This window comes from Barbatula barbatula (genome assembly GCF_947034865.1).
Source record: "Barbatula barbatula genome assembly, chromosome: 9".
Taxonomy (NCBI): Eukaryota; Metazoa; Chordata; class Actinopteri; order Cypriniformes; family Nemacheilidae; genus Barbatula; species Barbatula barbatula.
In genome coordinates, this window is record NC_136772.1 from 16,155,640 (window position 1) to 16,174,504 (window position 18,865).

General features: G+C 38.0%; 2 protein-coding genes across 4 annotated transcripts in view; both read right to left on the reverse strand.

Annotated features, from left to right (window-relative positions):
* igf2bp2a (insulin-like growth factor 2 mRNA binding protein 2a) overlaps nucleotides 1–6,026 on the reverse strand; it is a 53,504-nt gene extending 47,478 nt beyond the window's left edge. Inside the window, exons 1-2 of one of the 2 annotated variants that reach the window (XM_079464869.1) lie at nucleotides 5,654–6,026; nucleotides 4,461–4,521 (exon numbers count right to left, since the gene is read on the reverse strand). In XM_079464869.1, the coding sequence (XP_079320995.1) occupies nucleotides 4,461–4,521; nucleotides 5,654–5,828 (236 nt within the window). In that variant the 5' untranslated portion in view covers nucleotides 5,829–6,026. The remainder of the gene's footprint in view (nucleotides 1–4,460; nucleotides 4,522–5,653) is intronic. The other variant, XM_079464868.1, reaches the window with a different exon arrangement.
* A 619-nt stretch (nucleotides 6,027–6,645) lies between these two features.
* tra2b (transformer 2 beta homolog) lies at nucleotides 6,646–16,190 on the reverse strand. 2 transcript variants are annotated; one of them, XM_079464687.1, is made up of 9 exons: nucleotides 15,756–16,190; nucleotides 14,747–15,006; nucleotides 14,270–14,412; nucleotides 12,962–13,127; nucleotides 12,693–12,881; nucleotides 12,417–12,532; nucleotides 8,142–8,270; nucleotides 7,894–7,967; nucleotides 6,647–7,734 (listed from the first exon to the last, which is right to left on the reverse strand). In XM_079464687.1, exons 2-9 carry the CDS (start codon nucleotides 14,801–14,803, stop codon nucleotides 7,724–7,726), a joined length of 885 nt encoding a protein of 294 aa, XP_079320813.1. In that variant the 5' UTR covers nucleotides 14,804–15,006; nucleotides 15,756–16,190; the 3' UTR covers nucleotides 6,647–7,723. The 2 variants fall into 2 exon arrangements, with proteins under 2 accessions (XP_079320814.1, XP_079320813.1); XM_079464688.1 differs by lacking the exon at nucleotides 14,747–15,006 and having other exon boundaries at nucleotides 6,646–7,734; nucleotides 15,756–16,113.
* Between the last annotated feature and the right edge of the window lie 2,675 nt (nucleotides 16,191–18,865).

Here is an 18,865-nt window from a genome sequence, read left to right on the forward strand (position 1 = left end):
CTCAAAGGGCAGACTTTCAGTACCAATTATTTTTAAATCCATTCCACTAAACAAGCATGAACTTAAAAAAACCTGCTTACAAGGTTCATTAATGATACAAAACTAAACTGCTGCTTAATACCCAAGCAATAAAGAGAGAAATATTATCATTAGCCCAAAACAAACAAACAATTGATAAGAGACGGTGAGGAGAGCTGGCGAAGCTTCTTTACCGGAGATTACACCAAAGAGCTTCTACGACAATCATTCTCACATTCTTTATGATATAATCCCTTTCTTACCGCTGCACACCCTTTATATCGATAAAAGGATTAACAAATGAGGAATTACACGTTACAGTAAGAGAGCAAAACGGCGGGAGGCGAGATGTACAGCGTGCGTTAAAAAGTGAATGAAAGTACAGTAACAAGCATAACTTTCAGAAAAATAAAAAGGTTTACTGATGTCATTTTATATGTTTCTGCAGCAAAGCATTCTAGTGCTTTTAAATCCTCTGACTCATCATAGTAAAAGATAGAAGGAAACATCCAATTTAAGGTTAATAGATCTAGGTAACAAAAACAGACAGTCTCTAATCACTATTGTAAGGAAAGGATGCTGAAGTTGCCTGGGAACCTGTTTTGAGCTTTTAACACACTGAGTAGCTGAAGCTGGACAAATACTGAGGTCAAAGAGAAGAAATCGCTTGATATTGTATTTGGGCACTGTCACTAGCACATATTGAATGTGTGGAAGGAGAATAATGCAAAGGTTTTCATTCCCTTAGAGCAAACACATTGGATATGTGCTCATGAAAACAAATAGTACTAATTCCTTAAACCACAAAGCAATAATGACTGTGCTTAGCAAGCTTATAACAAATTGCGTCTGCTAAATGATTTTAATGTAAATGTAAATGAAACGAATATCAACTTTGTTCCATATCATTTTCAGAAATCTCATGCGTACATCAAACACTGAAGAGAATCCACAAGAAGTCTTTTTCATTTTAATGATCTTTAATCATTTACACAAATATTCCAGGAAGTGTATCAGACAGGAGGGTAATAGACTTGCCAAAAGTGAAAAGCTTTAATGGTGGAAAGGGGTATTACTGAAAAGATCTCATCTCTGAGATTCTAAATGCCCCGGGGCTTTGTGACTAGCCCTAAATTGAGATTTCAATAACTTTGTAACCCACTTTTTCTGCTTCCAAGTCTGTATCTCAAGCTATTTGACTCACGAGCCAACAGAGAAAAATCATTTTTAGCCATCCAGATATAGCCATCAAATTTACAATGTATAAATGAACAGATGAAGAACAGGGTTAATGAGATTATGGCAGTTACTAAACCCATCAGGACAAAAATATTTGCTACCCTTACAAAGTAAAAAAATGGGTGTAATCATCAAATGAACATCACTATAAAACTTTAACAACAATTTATTAAATTTATAACCTAAATTGATCTGAAAATGAAACCTGTTTGTATAGAAATTTAACCAATTTTTATTTGATAATCTTATAGCTGTTTAAAACACTCTATAACTTAAATGACAACCATTTCATCCTGTATATATGATTTCAAACAAAGTAGTTAATTAAAATATCACACTTTCCATCACTCATAAATACAGTAACAATATTAACCAATACAATTTGAAAATATGTCTAACATTTCCTCTGCTGATTAAAAGAACAAATCTTTTCAACAATTCTCATAAAAAGCCACTTCAGTGAATAGAGGGTTTAAACTAAACATTTATGGCTAATTCGTGTTTTCTAACACACAATCAAGGCCACCTAAACGAATTACACAGCTTTAAATCAAGCATTTAAATCATATCTAAACTGTGAACACATTCAGATAAATGTTAATATAGTTGTTTGACTAATCCATTATCTTTTAATAAATTATAAGCAGAAATATGTCTTTTAGCCACTGCCATAAGTGAATTATTAATACTGAAAAATAATTAATGCACAGTTTAAAGCAAAACTATTGTTATGAAGTACATATTAAGCTATTTTAAGTGTCATGTAATCTTTTGTATTCTTCCACCCTTTCCTCCTTACAAAAATACAGCAGCGACTCTAACATAAAACTCCAGAATCAAACAAGGATGCTGCAAAATGGGCTGCAGATTGCTCAGCATTTAAATGTTACTATACAAGAGTAGCATATTTCAAACATTTTAAAATATAAAACCTTTTAACCACTGAAGCAGATTACTATTAAAATTATGACTTTTCTATTTTCTATTAAAAGCATTAAATAAGAACTGGAACATTTCTATACCAAACAGATAGTTAATACTAACTTTAACAAATTTATTTTAATTATTCTCATTCATATAATGTCTTTTATATTCTGATAATCAGATTTGACTACTGAATAAAATGTAAATAATAATATTCAGATAACTATTTAATTTATTTCAGGTAACACAATACCAAATTGAGTTCAGCTTAATAATGTAATTTTATGTTTTAGGCTATTTTGAAAATTGTAAACAGCAGAATATTAAATATACTTTTTTTAACCTAATCAAAATGTACACTTCATTTTCTATTCTAACATAATATTATTACATTGAATAGACTATTTTACTTATCTTTAATTGGTTTGTTTTCATTTACACCCTTCAATAGTCTTACATGGAAAAACACTCCTGTGCTTAACAAACAACAATTAAAAATGTATTTAAACTTTTAAAATTCATAAAAACAATTATGCAGAGAGGTAGGTCAGTGACTCAGTGTATATGAAAAATCGGAATACCCTTACTGACTCATCATAATACTGTACATTCATATTATTACAAGTCATTAAGGGTGTGCTGCTCTAATAGCCTATGACACCTTCATTTATCAATCATAAATGACAGTGACATCAAAACTATTAATTATGGTTTATCTCTGGCATTTAACCAAAATGCATATCTCTACAGCCTACTTATCACCATGCAAGTCTAAACATCATATAAATAAGGACATCAGCCCCTTGACTGATTTGCATAGGGTTCCTTGAAATACTGAAAAGCATTTCATTGCAGAGCCATTAATACACCTAATGTTTTTATTGCGTCCATATTATATACTAGCAGTACTAATACTGAAGCAAATGCGGCGAATGAGACACCGATATATCTTTACCACTGACACTATGTAGCCTACATGAGAACCAACAGAGTTAGCACATAAAATACACACACGCCTCGTGTGTGAGGATTATATTACGAAATACAGAAGTTTAAATATCGCATATGTGTAACATGAGCCGTTCTGCGCTTCAGATTACATCTCTGATTCTAGGCGCATTCTAGAACAGCGTTAACAGGTTCTAGAGTGAGCTACACGCATTCTCCTCGTGCATGCTGCTCTCAGTCATGTTAGGTTGACTGTAGCAGCAGCATGGCCGACTCTTCCATATCAAAGACTGTCCATCTTGACTGCGCACTTTATGAGTTTCCAGTGACAATCTGAGGCGTCAATAACGAGATAAAAAAAACTTTACCAGCAGAAAGGATTTCATGTTTATGATTCATTTTTGAAACGCTTTACTCGCTACTGATGGCGTGTACGTTTTAGGGAGAACCCGGTGTAAGAGGCGGTCGGTCGTCTGAATTGAGCTTAACATCAGTGCACTTTCACGTAACCTTTACATATCACGGTTTTGGGTTGTTCTCTAGCCATTTTTATTCCCCCCCCCCCCCCCCCCCCCGTGGAACGCGCACGCAGGGCCTATAGGGGAAATCACGTGGCCCACAGAACAAGCGCCATGAGGTCATGAACAGCGATCTTGCTCTTGTAAAGATGAACCATAAGAACGAGGACTGTAAATTCATATTTCGACAACTTTTTGAGACAAAAAGTTAATTTCGCAGTTTTTTGTTTAAACCCTATTTCTCGCATCCGCATACACTTCCTGAAGTTATGGCAGGTTTGCAACAGTCAAAAACATCGCACAATAGTTTATAGATTTAATAATAGGGAAATGATAGTGAAATCCTCGTTTGCTTATACATCCATGGAACGTCCCCATTTTTCTTTTCATTTGCTAATGATTGCCGCCAGTATTGTTTGTTTGTATTTTTCCAGCAAGACTTCAGTCTAATCAACTGCTCAACATTCCGCCAAAATTATAAATCACAAGCCGATTAACCCCGACCAGAAGACATTAAAAGATACATAAAGAATGATGTGAAATTGCATTGTAGTTAAAATAAAAAAAAATAGGCTACATCGTTTTGGCGTTCACATTTAATGGGTAACAGGAATAATTTAATGATCAAGCAACATTAAATGGTCACCTAAAAATACACCGAATCTGTTTACATCAAATAGTGCACGTCACACTCCAGAACACAACACTTGCAGCAGCACAACTTCCAAATGCAGATGCTTTACCGTTTCTGAGTTCATTGTATCCCTCTTAAACTCACAAATAGTAGCCTAATAAATAAAGCAAAATGTTTACCTTTGTTTTTTAGGTACAGAGTAGTCGACCTCGATCACTTTTCCATGCAGTTCAACTTTCCCTACGATCAAGAAACCAATCAGAATTAAAATCGAAAAGTACATATAACGTCAAAGTACATTATATATATACATTTAGGTGTTGTTGTGTTTACAAATTAACTCGAACATGAATGCATAACCTCGCCACGCCACTTAGCGTGCAACGTAAATACAAGCAGGGATATATTCGTACACACAAGTTTGTTTATAAACGGATATCGGCAATGTAGCGAGTTTTATTACGTCTGCGTGCAAGATAGTATCTTTGTTTTATTTGCCATTATTCTTGATGATATGCGAAATGCTTGATGAGCTGATACGATGAAGAATGGGGCGCCATGCTTTCCACTCCCATATACGAGCAATGAGGAGAGTTTAAAGAATAGCACGAGAGGTCAAAGGATAAAGACGCTTCCTAAATGTATCTCCTTTTTTGAAGTAGGTTTGAAGCTGTAACGTTTACGAGCATGTGCAACGACTCGAGCGCACGCTGCAGGAACACAGAGGTGTTGTGCATCTTGGGTTGTGTTGTATGAGTGGCCTGGCGCAGCACAAAAATTGGCATCTCACCTCCGTCCCCCCCCAGCTACCTGTTTATTAGCACTTTCCTCTAAATCCCCATCACCCACCTTTAAGACACCTCGTAAAAACATACCTGGACACCATTGGAACATGCATGTGACACCTTCTGCTCGCTCAGTTCGCTCGCTTCTTTTCAATAAAATCAAGACAAAAAATAACTGAAAAATAATTATGCCTACCGCCCCAACATCAGATCCATTCGATACATTCCTATGGGCTGATGGCTAAGAAATAGCTTACATTCAGCACTCCGGATTGGCGAAACGAGCGTGCATTTGAAGAAATCTATAGTAAATCCAACTTGTATCGCGCGTAGGAAGCGAGCGCGATAGTGATTGAGCTCGCGGGGCGTTAGTTCGCACATCGGTCCGATCGCGTCAACAACTCGGACACTGGTGATGGAACAGCGCCCGACTGATGCGAGGTCGTACTTTTTCTTTTACGATAAAATGTTTATGAAAGGGGAATTGCATGCGGGGGGTCAGGTGGTGGCAGTACTGTAAATATATATATATATATGTAATCGTAATACATAACCCTGACCTTCCGTCCTGTGAAAAACGCACTTACCAGATAGAGCCTCGATGGCTTTAATCGCCCAGTTCTGATCGGGGAAGTCCACGAAGGCATAGCCGGATTTCAGCAGAACCTGATCGGTCACGGGAAGCTTCCTCTCGCCAAAGAGCTGCTTCAGGTCCTCCACGGTCACCGAAGGACTCAGATTCCCTACATAGAGTTTGTTCATGGTCTATACGAAAAGTCTGTACTTCCAAATGTATAGGCGTGCGCGATGTATTTATCCAAGTCGGGTAAAATAAGGAGTAAATAAAAAACTAAAAATAATAAAAAATGTGCTGAAAAGCAGCAGTCACCCCCCAGATGCAGCCGGACCCCCCTGCTACATATACACAACTCTGTTCCTGCTCAAACTCTTTTCACTGGGATTGAAAAAAAAGTGTCGTTGCGACGTTACTGTGTTGCCAACAAGCGCCGCCTCTAAATAAAAGCGCTGTAAATATCAGAAAATTACTTTTGAGGCGTTTATTGACTTTAAGCATTAAATTGATGTCTAGTGTTCAAATTGTCGGCATAAATCATTGCATGACACTTATGATGAGACAGACTAAATGAGCACAGATAAGTGTATTTCATTCAAGACCACAGACGTGAATGTTAAAGGAAATATATTGTAGTATGGAAGACCACACCGCATTTACAAATAGCTGTATTTATTTTAATTCAAAAGAGACTTTGCTTTCTTTTGTAATTGAAAGGCCCGATTTGCATCTTTGTGGTGTTTTTTGGGGCGTTTCTACGGCCCTCGGTAAAATATCTTACTGTTGATTTATGTATTATTTTATGGCTTTAGATATTTTTTCTTTTTCAATTTCCGCCTAATATACGAGGGAAAATGAAGAGAAGTAGCTGGAAAATACGTCTTTCTCTGGGAACGCCCACGTCTATGGAAAAGAAACACGAACGTGCAGTGGTAGAGAGATCTTATGGAATTATGATTTAAGAGCATGTAAATCAATGCAACACTTAAATAATCTGACACATTTACATTGGCATAGCAGTGACATTTTTATTTCAAGCACGATCCATTGATATTTAAGATCTATTCAATTCCATTGATAGAGCCACAGTCATAATTTATTCACCTTCATGTTGTTCAAAACCAGCTTATGACTCTTTTCTGTGAAATACAAGACTATATTTTGAGAAATGTCTCCTACCATGAAATCAATGGGGGCCAATGTTGTTTGGTTACAAACCTTGAAAATTCCTTTTGTGTTCTGTGAAAGTCATATAGATATTTACACAAGAAGTGAGTAAATAATAAAATAATTAGAATCTTACAATTGAAATTAAATGTATTTTCTTCATGGAAATAATTCAACCTTTTTTACTTGCCATGCAGTCAATTGTTTAGTCCAGTTAGTCAGTTTTGTTGAATGTGTCATTCAGCACTGCTCAGTGACAATTTATTTAAATTGTCTAAAAAGTAAGAAAACTGAACAAGATTTACATGTAAAAGATTTTCACATGGTCCCATTTTAAACTTGGTATTCTCTAATAATTTAGGTAACAGCACCTAAATTGGATCAGAAAGCTTCAGTGTTGTCAAGTGTTTTTGGGCTTTAAACCTATGCCGTTTAAAGCAGATTAGTACAATTACATCATATAATGCTATACACCCATATGCCTGCGATCAATATAAAATATTCATTGTTATTAAAGTGTGATGAGGATTTTATATTGGAAAAGAATGAACTTGGTTTGACAGAAGAAAAACATTCAGATTTAAATAGTTTTAAGTGACAAGCAGATGCTCACACCAGGTAAGAGGTATAAAGCAGTTTATTGCAAGACCACTGCTAAGCCTAAAATGCATAAAAACATAAATGGGATGTGAGCCAGAAACTTTATCACAAAGAAACGCAAAAAGTTCAGCATCAGACCAAAAAACAAAACACAACAGTGCAAAAATATTCATCCACCTACTGAAACATGTCACATGAAACCTTCAGGCAACAAATAGAAGGGACAGAGTTTGAAGTACATCTAAACTCATGCCACCAGAAATAAACATCTACGTCTTTGTCATCATCTTCAAGGGGAGCATTCCAAGTACACTTTTCAATAGTGACCTGTAACGAAAATAAAAGTTTTCACATTTCCATCTTTACATATGTTTTCATACATTACTCAAACATTTACAATGCTAAGGTTAAGCCCTCTTCAACCAAAAGCTGGCTTATACAAGACTCTAGATTCAAGTTGGTTGGTAGCCTTTGTGAAGTACTTACGCGGAGAATAGGAGCGAGACCGCGATCTTGATCTGTATGGTCCTCGGCTGTAATAGGGAGAGGGTGACCTTCTCCTGACAACATAAATGCTCTCATCAGAAAACTATCACTACAGCTGAAACTGTATTGTATCATGCATGTGAAAAACATCTTGCTGTATGTAATGAGCAAAGATGCAGAAGGCAGTATGTAAAACTATAGTGTGATTTTAACGGAGCATGCAGACTGTTAACCAGTTTTGTTCCTACCTGTAAGACCTGCTGCTGCTGCTGCTGTTGTTGTTGTTGTAGTAGTCACGGTCATCATAGCGATCATACCCCCGCTCATTGCCACGATCGTAATTATCACGACGCCGGCTCACACTCGGGCCTCCACCGCTGTAGCAGATAGAGACATGTTTTAATTTATTTGCACAATATTGTTACCCTTGCCAATTAAAATTATAATTTATAAAACAGTCAGTTCTGGTCCTTGATTCTGATCAATTATAAAATACCCAATTTGTAACTGCTGACCGCATTATATAGCCTAAGGGCTTTGGTGTAGATGTATGCCACAGCCACTGTTGCTTGGCACTGCTATGCATATGGAATAACCATTACATTAAAGCAATAAGACCCATGAAGCAGTTGGCTACAGTGCATTTTGACTATGTACAAACTGTCACCCAACCCGATTTTTGTGCACATCTGATTGGAATCTAATTTAAATAAATAATTGTCCACACTGTGTATAGCAACTGTTCAGATCTGATGTGCGTGGTCCAGAAAATATTAATAATTTCAGTAACTTGCACGTACAACAAAGAATTGTAACATTTAAGGCCCATCATTTTAGTTTTGACAAAATCTACATTATATTTAGTCTACTAAAATCGAACTAGTTAAACTAATTTAATTGGTGTAATTAAATGTTCCATACAAAGACAATTTACTTTACCTTAGAATTAAATTAAACCAGGTTTCGTATTTATCAAGCTTCTCAAAGTGCCATTTTAGTCTTAAGTGCTGAGAATTCATGGAATTATACTCTGACTTACAAACTTAAGTATCAAAGCAAGATATCACATTTCTTAAAGCTAAGAATCAATCTTACTCTCCCAATTATTTAAGACAGCTCGAGAGGTCTCAAGTGTTTAGGAGCTGCCACTAGGGGCTTGTGATGGCGCTGAGACAGAGACATGGGGTGGACAGAGGGATTGACCAATAGAACCGTAGATTCCGCATAATACGCACAAAAATTCTAGGGATGCTCCAAACCAATACAGAGTACAGATTTCTTGTCATCGTGATCGGACAATTCCGATGCTTCAGGCTTTATATAACCGATATTCCTTATTATATTGATACTAGAGATGTTGCCATTTGTAATATTATTTTAATACTGTAATATTTTACAGTAATTATGTAATATATGTTAATGTTATATAAATTTGGTTTTAACAGAGTACTAAATGATCACACCAAATATGAATTATTCAGATAACATTTTATATGCCTTTAAAATTAGACTTATGCAAAATAATATGCATATCAGGTTCCTTAATAAAGACAAAATAAACAAACAAAATGGACCAGTCTGATGCAACCTACAGGTTTATTGAAACGATGTCCAATAGTAAACTGTGGGTCTTTAAACATTTAATCTCCTAAAATGGATGATGCAACTTGAACATGGTCCAATACAAGTTTCAGGAGGACTAAATTAATTTATGTATTATGTAAATTAAAGTAATTTACTGGATAGCTGAGCGAGACACATTACTAACCAGTGCCTTTGCAGTATTCGACACAGAGGTTGCGCTAGACTTTTCATGGACAGGCTCGCAAAAATTATTTATTTTTACAATGGTGCAAGGAAATGTAACATGCTAATTAGCATGTTTGTGACATCAACGCTATGTACATGTTGAAGTCGTTTACATATTTAATGTTAAAAATAATAATTACAGACGTTTATAATCATATGTCAAGTCAGTAACAATGACAGGTGCTTGTAAACACGGTTTTGTAATCATTCGTTCATTCACTTACAAGGAACTCTAAGCTGCAGTTTGGATATGAATGTGCTGCTTCTGCCACTCCCTGAATGGAAAACATGCAGAGATACATTTTTCAACTTACGTAAAGTTAAGGTTTATCCAAAATTATGCGGGTGGCTATCGCTCTCTGAAGGAAAAAACTCTCTGTAAAAATCGCACCAGTGTGCGCGCCTGTGTGAGCACGTGACGCGGGGGTCTGATAAAGTGACAGACGCGTGCATTGCAGAATCAGATCCTGAAACATCGTCTCAAACAACGTTATCGTTGTGTCATTATGAAGAGTGTAAAAATTAAATTTTCAGTTCGTTTTGAAACTATGGAGAAACAAATTAGACGGTGGTGAGACGTCTTATGCCTTGTTTATGAGGCTCCACCAATCCTGCGTGGGTCTTCCTTAAGTGGGTGAAGCGTTTATGAGTAATGAATGGGAAACTAGGGATGCTCCGATCCACCTTTTTTGCTTCCGATACCGATTCCGATACCTGAGATTCAGTATCGGCCGATACCGAGTACCGATCCGATACTAAGGTAAAAATTTTAAAGTGCACAATTACTTAATAAACTATGTGCATTGCTGTGCAAGACATCAGGCTCGACTTAACATAAATTTCCTGACCCCGTAAAACAAAATAACAAACTAATGATTCACAAATTTAGTAAATAGTTTATTAAACCAGCACCGGTGCAAAACAAATGAAAAATAAAACAAAAGTGTTCACTATCTTTGGACAAAAGACATTCAAAATTAAAGTGCAAATTAAGCAGCTGAATATAACAACAGCTTCACTAGCTTGATAAACGGGTATAAATAAATGGAAACAAAATCTCTTAATAATTTTTAAGAAAGTGCAAAAATAATTAAAAAATCAATTCGCAAAAAAAAGCTGCTGAAATTGAGCAAAAAAGTAATAGCTTTACTGCTTTAGATATTCAAAATAACATGAATCAGATCTTTTTAATGCTTTAGTCACTAAAGCAAAGTCCACTTAACTAAACTAAAGTTTAGTGAAAATAAAATTTAACATCCATGGATGTGTGCGGTTAAACTTAAAAGCGACACGGGGGACACGTCGCAGCTCCAGATATCTGTTGTAAAAGTCACCGCATTGACATCTTAAATTTTTTCGGATATGTGTTTGCTTTTTGACTTTTCGGTACAGTTCAAGGTAGAGTTAAATATTTACGCTTCGGCGTGTCGTACTGCGGCTCCAGGTGGTTTATAAGGAGTCTGAAGCCATTATTCCAGCGACGGACAGCGGTTGCCCATCCATAACAATGAAAGTGGTGGAACTTATTGGCGTAGCTGTTGTAAAATAACTCCAAATGACAGATATTTTGGCTCGCTCCATGCTGTTCGCTGCTATATGTTCACTTGTTCACGTGCACTACGTACAGAGCACGTTGCTAGCGTATGATGTCGCACGTTGCTAGCGTATGATGTCACACGTTGCTAGCCTATGATGTCACACGTTGCTAGCGTATGATGTCGCACGTTGCGCAATGCGCAGCCGCCCACGAGAGAGTTTTAGCGCCGGTGTCTCCATGAACTTTTACATCGTCTAGCACAAATTTTATGTCAGATCGGGTATCGGTGACAAATTGCACCGATACCCGATCTAGAATTTTATTACGTATCGACGCCGATACCCGATACGAATATCGGATCGGAGCATCCCTATGGGAAACATGTGCCTTTTCCTCCGATCAGTTACGATCATGCTCTGATTCAAGGACATTTTTGGATGCCACCAACTTGACAAAGGGGAACTACAAATTGCCCTCATTAAAATCCACCAATGACAGGAAATTTTCATTTAACGCGACCTCTCGGCATATATCCGGCGGGCTCGTTCTTAAGTGCTGAAAAGTGTTCATTGTATAAAACGCTTTGGAAAATGCTCCTTCACGCGAGATATCATTGGAACATACACAGCAAATTGCTATTTTTTCATTGTTTCTCGGAGCGCTGTAATAGTTCTACACAGGCGATGACATTATCATTTCAAATAATTTACGTCCACACGCATTGTGTGGTGACGTCATCAAATTGCGATTGGTTCCTGAGATTGGCAAAGTTAGTAAGTACTGATCGAGGCATAACATTGGATTATCGGCCGGTACCAATCTGTGGCTGATCGATCGGAGCATCCTTAATAAATTCTGTACTCCCCTGCATAGGCAGAATTGCTAGAGGGACAGGAAGTTGACTTTTTTAAAGTATGAATTATTAATGAAAGATTACTTTTTTTTTTTTAAAAGTCAAAATGTAAAATGCTATAACCCTACTCTTGCTTATGGAGAACAAGCCTAAACCAAACGATAAAAAGAGAAACTGCATCTCTTTGAACATGACATCCAGTATATGGCTCCTACTGCCATTGATTTCAGTGTATATATCTGATTATTAAAACAAAACTTAATTTTGGGATAATGTCATATCATGATAATAGTCCAGGTGAAAATCATATAAAATCACACTCACTATGTTGGTCTACCCATATAAATTCCAGGGGTAGGTGTGTGTGGCCTCTTTGTAATCGAATAGTCGACTCTGATTCTGCGGCCATCCAGCTCCATGCCATTTGCACGCTCTTTAGCCTAGAATCAAAGCAATACAGAATACCCATCTCATGTCAACTAAAATGTTATCCTTGCAAATAGTGCTAAACAGAAACAGCTTCTTTTCATTATATTCATCAAGTGTCATAATGCATTATGCAATAACTTATCAGATTTGTTTTTTAAACAGAGAATTTACCTCCTTGGAATCTTCTCTGTTCTCAAAGTAAACAAAGGCGAAACCCCTGGAGCGTCGAGACTGCTGATCATAAACAATGCTGACATCACTCAGGGGGCCGTACTTGGAGAAGACCTCCCTCAGGTCCCTCTCTGTGGTGTACAGACTTAGTCCAAACACTCCCAAGCAGCAGTTTGGGTCTGGATTTCCCTAAAATGAAAGAACGTCAATATATGATATAAAGCGACAGCTGTGCGAACAGCATGCATAAATTAGACTCTTGGTCTCACCCTGTCACCAATATGCCGTCTACGATTTGACATAGGAGAGTGACTATGGCTGCGGTGGCGACGGTATTCGCTGCTGTAGGAGCGACTGCGGGAGTGTCTTCGGCGAGAGTGGGACCGCGAGCGGGAACGACTGTAGTGCTTGCGTGAACTCCGGTGAGAACGAGATCTACTTAAGCAAAGTAAAAACACGATGTAAAGCTGAACGCATTCATGCAATCTATGAACTTGTCAAATTCCTGTCTGCTAACTCCACATGCCACATTAGACAGACAAGAACCTACAGTTTCAATTTCATCACACATATCTAGTTGCTACTAAGGCATGTCAAATGATCAACAGCCGAGTGTTTTAAATCGTAATTCTGGGAGGGGAACATTTATTTCCCATCTGGCTCAAACATTGTTTCTACTTTTAACCAGAAAGCAGCTGGTGTGACTTCCACTCCTTCCAATAAATGTACTTTGAATTCCTGCTGTAGATAAGCTACAGGGGATTCATTTCAACAGATTCAAATGACAGAAGATTCTTGGATTTCTGCTAATCAATGACCGGCAATATCGGTATCCGACAATAAATGGTAATTTTTAATGTTATCGGCTGATAATAAAATTTAGACCGATATATTATAGCCAATAAATCATAAATAGTTTCATCTGGTTAAACTTCTTCAGCTGCTCACAGTTAAAATACTGCATGGTACTGTCTTTCTGTCGTGATCATTCACTTGCTGCTATTAGCTAAATATTGTTGATGTAGGTACAGTATGTAGATACAGTATTTATGAATATGTAAATTATAGGAACAAAATCCTATTGTTTGAATCAGACTGGTGTCTGAATGCTTTCTGTCTTGAGACCTGTTAAACTTGTGGCTATGAAGAAATTTTTTCTGGGTTGCTTTGGAAGAACATCTATAATTTGTTTGCTGAATAAAAAATATTCCAGAAAAGTTTGAAGGTTAAATCTTTACCTAGTGTAAAGTAGGCTTGGTACATTATTTTCAGGGGGAAAAAAGAGAACTAACGGTTACCTTGTTTTCTGCAGTGAATGTTTTCATAGAAAAGCTGTTGTCCACTTTCTTACTTTTGTTTCAGTCTTAGGAAATGTTATATTAATATCTAGATACTGTATATTGGCAAAATATTGGTTATGGGCTAAATTTACTATCGGTGCATCCCTAGTTACTAGCATTACTGTGGACATCAGAAAATAAGCAAAATAAATAATCTCTTGCATATGAGGACTAGAAAAGCGGAATTAAGAACAATGACAAAGATATTCGCTTTTTTATGCAGATTACTCAACTCACCTCTTGGATCTCGAGCGAGAGTGGGACTTGGAGCGCGAATGATGGGAACCCTCTTTTGACCGAGCAGGTGAATGATTCGGTGAGTGACTGGCTGATTTAGCCGATCCTCTAGCACTTCCGCTCCTAGATGCGGAACGGGACTCCTAAACCAGCCACATCCAAATCAAGTTAGAGCCAAAGATATCGGTCACATTGATAAGTGTTTAGACAATTATTTACAGCATTTTGAAACTAGGATAATATAGGATTATCCAGTGATGACGGCCTTTTCACTGCAGGTGCATAAACTACTGGTGCAAAAGGAATTACTCTGAAGCAAATGTAATAAACATTCTCTGCAGTTTTTTTTCACATGTTAAGCATCAAATTATCCATCATAAAAGCTAGCTTTAGACCTCATGCTATAGGACAATTTAAAGTAATGCAATACAAATGGACAACATAAGATTTATGCATGCACGCATGGGACAAACATACTAAGGAGTTACTTAGCGCTGTGATCTTATCCCAGATAACTTCTGATCTTAACTTCATAACACATCTTGTCTTCTTTCTTCAGTTACAATTTCATTTCTGACTTCATTCCTCTTCCCCCATTTCTCTCACTGCCCATAACTGCTATATGGGAACTTCTTTGCTTCGAAATATTAGCATGCATTGAAAATTCAGCTTCAAATTATTCGCATTAACAACTTGACATTTGACTTCGTCCAGATTTCTCTTCTTCCAACCTTAACCTTAACAAAAAAAGAAAAGGGTGAAGAATGTGTAAACACTGGACATCACAACCAAGTATCCTATTGTTTTATTAGAGTGGGAAAAACATTATAGATGAACTAACAACAGAGATGATTAAATGAGCTTTACGTTTATAACATGAAGAGTAAATAGATAAGTAACTTGAACAGACATTTTGAGCCTTGTGCCTGCATGCAAAGATTACAATACCACAACAATCGTGTTTACATTATTTTAATTCAATGTGCTTTGGCTTTAATATGCCAATAAATATAAAGCCTAGTGTTTAACACAAAAGAGACCCTAATTTTAACATGCATGAACTGCATTAAGGCTCAAGATGACCTTATTTAAATGCTTAATCAGACATAATTCAAATTATGTTGTTTTAATTAATTGTTTAAATTAGAATGGACAGCAAAACATTGTGCAACATTGTGCAGATAAAAGGAAAGATCTTCCGAGACTTTGAGCACATTGTCTGTCGGCTAGCACTTTAGCTGGCTAACGGGATAATTTAGTTCCATTTCGACACTAATCCATGTTATACTTATTCTTACCTTCAAGAGTTTTATGTACAAATTTTAAAACAATAACAAATACTAAATGCATACTTGCATTAATGAACAGTTAAAGAGTGAATGAAGCTTCGCGCTCTCCTTGCTAGCGAACCAACAACATGGAGGCCATTTCTATAAGGATCATAACAGGACGCATGCAAGAAAGAGACAACAAAAACGCCACATACCCGCTCGACGAACTCCTTTTCGGCGTCACTCATGGCTGTTTAGTGCTGTTTTAAATATAAAGTCAACGCTCTGAGGGAAATAAGAGATGACACAATACAAACCGAGCCAGCAAACGGGAACACAAGTCATACGGTTGTCAATGAACGCCTTTCGTGGTACTGTGGCTTTATTTAGAAACTACCCTTTGCGCTCCCTATTGCTCTGTCACGGAACCGCAGTTCAACACAAAGGCCGCAAGGGAAGGCAAAATTACTGCTCAAATAAAACGACTAAAGCAAATAAATTGTTGAGAAGTTTCGAAAAAACAATATATAAAGTTGCACCTTATATCCAGTATTTTATGAATGAATCATGGCTGGAGTATTTTATGAGAACGCATTGCTTTAATTACAAGAGCAAAAAACTCAAAACCAATCGGATTGTCAATCGATATCATGTGATTGACTGGCGACACTACGGAAGAAATGGAGAGTGTCCGTTCTTCTTAGGAAATTCTTTAGTCCTAACCTTCTTCGTCACCTTTCCTGACTTTGTGTCAGGTGCAACAATTTCACTAAAGCTTTTAATAAGGTGACTAAAAGTTTTTCTGTCAGTTTAAAAACTTTGTTTAAAGCGCATTTATGTTATGGCTGTGTAAACAATTCTTTTCCTACACTTGCGTTAAATGGTGTTTATTTATTAGATAAAAAATGCAATAACGTTTTTATTAGAAATGCTCTTTCTTCAACTCCAGTGTTGCTGTAGCGGAGCTATCCTACTCAAGCAGTCGGCTGGGGCAGAAGTTTATAGTTCATATTTAAGTTTATATTTTGATTATCCGATCGTTTTGCACAAGTATATCCTCAAGGTACTAGTCATTGAAGAAAGATACTAAATGGATACCTCTGCCTGTGAGGAAACAGTTTGATGTTGATACTTAGGACATTCATCTGCCTCCAATACACTATATAAAACCAGTATTTATAAAACTTTGTTATATGTACTCTGACCGGCACCCAGGGGGGTTTACTCAATTTCATGATACCAAAACCTAACCTCTACAACAAATGGTCCTTCTAGCCGGATGAGTATTCCCTTCTGACATCATGGATTCTGACAAAGAGATTATGAGAGGGGCTCGTCCCAAGCGCCACACACGTACCCCAGCTCACCTGCAGCAGTATGAGGTGCAGTATTTTGGAGGCAGACCTGTAACTGAGTATGACATCCAATCTACCTGGGAGGCACCTGTTCATTGAACACCTCCATCATCATCCTGTGCTACCCCCCCCAGCCTTCCAGTTATGACTGAATACCCACAGGTATCCCATGGAGCTAGGTTTACCTCATCGGTGTACGACAGGGAGTTACAGTACGTTCACCGAGAACAATCACTAGAAGAGCTTCGAGAGCTGTTTACACCTGAGGTCTCACCCTTACCGGTAACAGCAAATCAGTCCAAACAGCAGCTATTCCTTTACATCTCCGCCCAGCTCCTGCTTTTTCAACTCATCCAGCCAATATGCCCAACGTAAAGCATGATCTATGACCGGTATAGGGGACCTACACCTATGATCCCTAAATTCAGTCGACCAGATCCGGGCGAGTTTGCATGACTCAGGATAGCGCTGGAAAACCTGCTCCCCCCAGAGGGGACGGAACTCTTCAAATATCAGATCTTAGTCAATCATCTAAAATTAGAGGAGGCTCGACTGATTGCAGATTCTTATTTGAATTCAGCTAGGCCATTTACGGATACGATGGCTGCTCTACATTATAAATTTTGGTCCTGAAGGTGATGTGGGTCCCATGTTGCTCGCCTTCTGAGCAAGCTCCCCCTTGAGCAGTGAGCGGATTTTCGCCGTCATATGATCAGCCAGCCTGGAATAGTCCCTAACCTGGTTGACCTTACGAACTGGCTGCGTTATGAAACCTGGTGCCATGATTATGATACAGAGCCAGCGTTTAAAGGCCTGCAAGACAAATCAGCGACTAAGCCAGATTTCAGGAAGAAAACTGTAACCATTCTGCATGGTTCTGTACTTCGGAAATGCTCCCTTTCACAAGCCAAGCCTTGGGGAGACGTTATTGTCCCTTTTGTGATAGACTGAACATTACCTCAGCCGGTGTGCCTCCTTCACCCTACTCAGTCCCGACCAGGTCAAGGCATGGATTTGTAATAACAACCGATGCTGGCGTTGCACCAGAACCCATCATGTTGCCCAGTGTGACCTGAAGAAGCCATGCAATCTCTTGTCAGGGCACTCATCTTCGCCCCCTTCATGATGTGAATGTTAGTCACACCCTTGAGACTTCAGCTAATGCCAAAAAGAGCTGCCTAACAAGTTCCTCTTCAAGTCGATTTTATTTGGATAAACCCTTAATCGGAAGTCAAGTTATGTTAAAGGTGGTTCCTGTTAATCTGCATTATGAAGGTCGTACCTTGGACACTTTTGCTCTCCTCAACGATGGATCAGATAGGACTATTCTACTACCCCCTGCAGTTCAGACATTAGGCATCCATGGTATCCCTGAAGATCTTCCACTGAGAACGGTACGAGATAATTTTCAAGTCCTTCATGGCTCATTGGCAGACCCAATAAAGGCTGAGATTTATAAAGAGGAAATGAAAAGACTTTTCGAGTCTGGAGCAGTTCAGGAAGTCAGCTGCCCCATCCCGGAACCTTCAGAATCTTGGTACATTGCCCACCACATTGTCAGTCATAATGGGAAGTTCCGCATTGTATTTAACTGCTCCCATCAGTTCCGGGGCAAAAGCCATAATCAGCACCTGTTACCAGGACCTACCCTTTGGGCATCGTTGCTCGGTGTCCTTACCCGCTTCAGGGAACGTCCAATAGCCTTGAGTGGGGATATTAAAGCGATGTTTCATCTGGTACGTCTTCTCCCTAAGGATCGTCCTTTGCTCCATTTCTTATGGCGGGATCTGATAATGGCTGAGGCCCCCAAGATCTTTGAGTGGCAGGTGCTGCCATTCGGTACGACTTCAAGTCCATGCTGTGCTACTTATGCACTCCAACGGCAGATACAACAACTCCCTCAAAGCGATGAAGCCATTCAGTTCTCAGTAAAGAAGTGTTTCTACGTCGATAATCGTTTGCAAAGCCTA